Below are 1389 nucleotides of genomic sequence, written 5' to 3' on the forward strand. Positions count from 1 at the left end.
TGCATCATTTGCCCCTCATGATGCAAAACATGTGTGACTTTTGAAGAAATTGATCAGTGTAGGAGTCTTGATTTTACTATCTTTTGCTATTTTCATAAAACTGATTACTACAACTCTGTGATGAGAAGATATTTAATTAAAAATTCAACAGTATCTAATGTAACTGACGTTAAGTGACTGGCAATCAAGTATTCTACGCAGGGTGTGGTATGTCGATACTTTGAAGAAACAACAATTCATTCTAAGAAAATTATAGCAGCAAACTCCAGAACAACCTAACTACTAGCCAAGCAGGTTCCGACATTCTTATGAGTGTGGTCAGGGGACCATAGATTAATACTTTGTCTCAGGCAAATGTAATTCATGGAATGTCACCAAAGGAGGGGCACATGTCGCATCATGTTCACTGGCCAGAGTATATAAGCCTCCTTGTAAACATGTCGGCATTCACACTCAGGATCTTGCCTTGAATAGCAAACCCTACTCAACACCCTTGACACCATGAGATACTACGGCAACTACTATGGAGGCCTGGGCTGCGGCTGTGGAGGCTTCGGTGGCCTGGGCTGCGGCGGCTGGGGATGTGGCAGCTTCCGCAGACTGGGCTGTGGCTGGGGCTGGGGAGGCCTCAGACATGGCTCCTGCCGCCCACTGTGCTACGGCGGATATGGGTTCTCTAGCTTCTGCTGAAAACATTGTTGAAATTGGAAGCAAAGGGAAAGCCTCCAAATTTATTTGGTCGTATTTTTGTGCTTTGATTTCCAAAGCATCTGTCCTATATCCTCCAGGACCAAGTGATAGCTATGTGTCAACGGTCAAACTGTTTCTACAAATATTTGGTGTCTTTTTCCCTCCAGAACCCCTCATCTTAAATGTATATTCAATATATAAAACTGCCCCTTGTTTGATGTCCTCATGTTGGTTTACTTTTCTAGCCACGATTGCCTTAATGTTATCTTTCTAGAAGATCTTGAAGAAAATTTGCGTTTTGCTATTGTCTAATAAAATGCTTACTCAAAATATAAATACTTTGGTTTTGTCTGATGTTTTAATTTTACTATTTTAACATCTTCTTTTGCAACTCGTATAAAGATTCTACTTGTGAAGCATTAAGGTCTGTGGCTATTGATATAGTATGACGCAAAAATGTCTCATTCACCACATTATACAAGCGTGAGAACACATAGGGAGTAATACGAACAGTTAATAAAAATAACTTGCCTTGTCTGTTATCAGTCCTCTCGAAAGTCCTTTAAGTGTTCCTGGAACTACTACGGGTCGTGTTGTTCTCATATTTACAAACAAGTGCATTCTTCTGTGTGAAATGGCTACTAGCTAAACATTTTCTTTTTCTTTTTCTTTTTCTTTTTCTTTTTCTTTTTCTTTTTC

At 39.7% G+C, this 1389-nt stretch overlaps 1 protein-coding gene across 1 annotated transcript; it reads left to right on the plus strand.

Moving 5' to 3' along the window:
- Positions 1-463: 463 nt before the first annotated feature.
- LOC121035724 (keratin-associated protein 19-4-like) lies at positions 464-1026 on the plus strand. The gene has a single exon (XM_040483622.1). The coding sequence runs from the start codon at positions 502-504 to the stop codon at positions 688-690; it is 189 nt and encodes a 62-aa protein (XP_040339556.1). The 5' UTR covers positions 464-501; the 3' UTR covers positions 691-1026.
- The last annotated feature ends 363 nt before the right edge of the window (positions 1027-1389 follow it).

This window comes from Herpailurus yagouaroundi, unplaced genomic scaffold (assembly GCF_014898765.1).
Source record: "Herpailurus yagouaroundi ecotype Mexico unplaced genomic scaffold, PumYag 162, whole genome shotgun sequence".
NCBI lineage: Eukaryota > Metazoa > Chordata > Mammalia > Carnivora > Felidae > Herpailurus > Herpailurus yagouaroundi.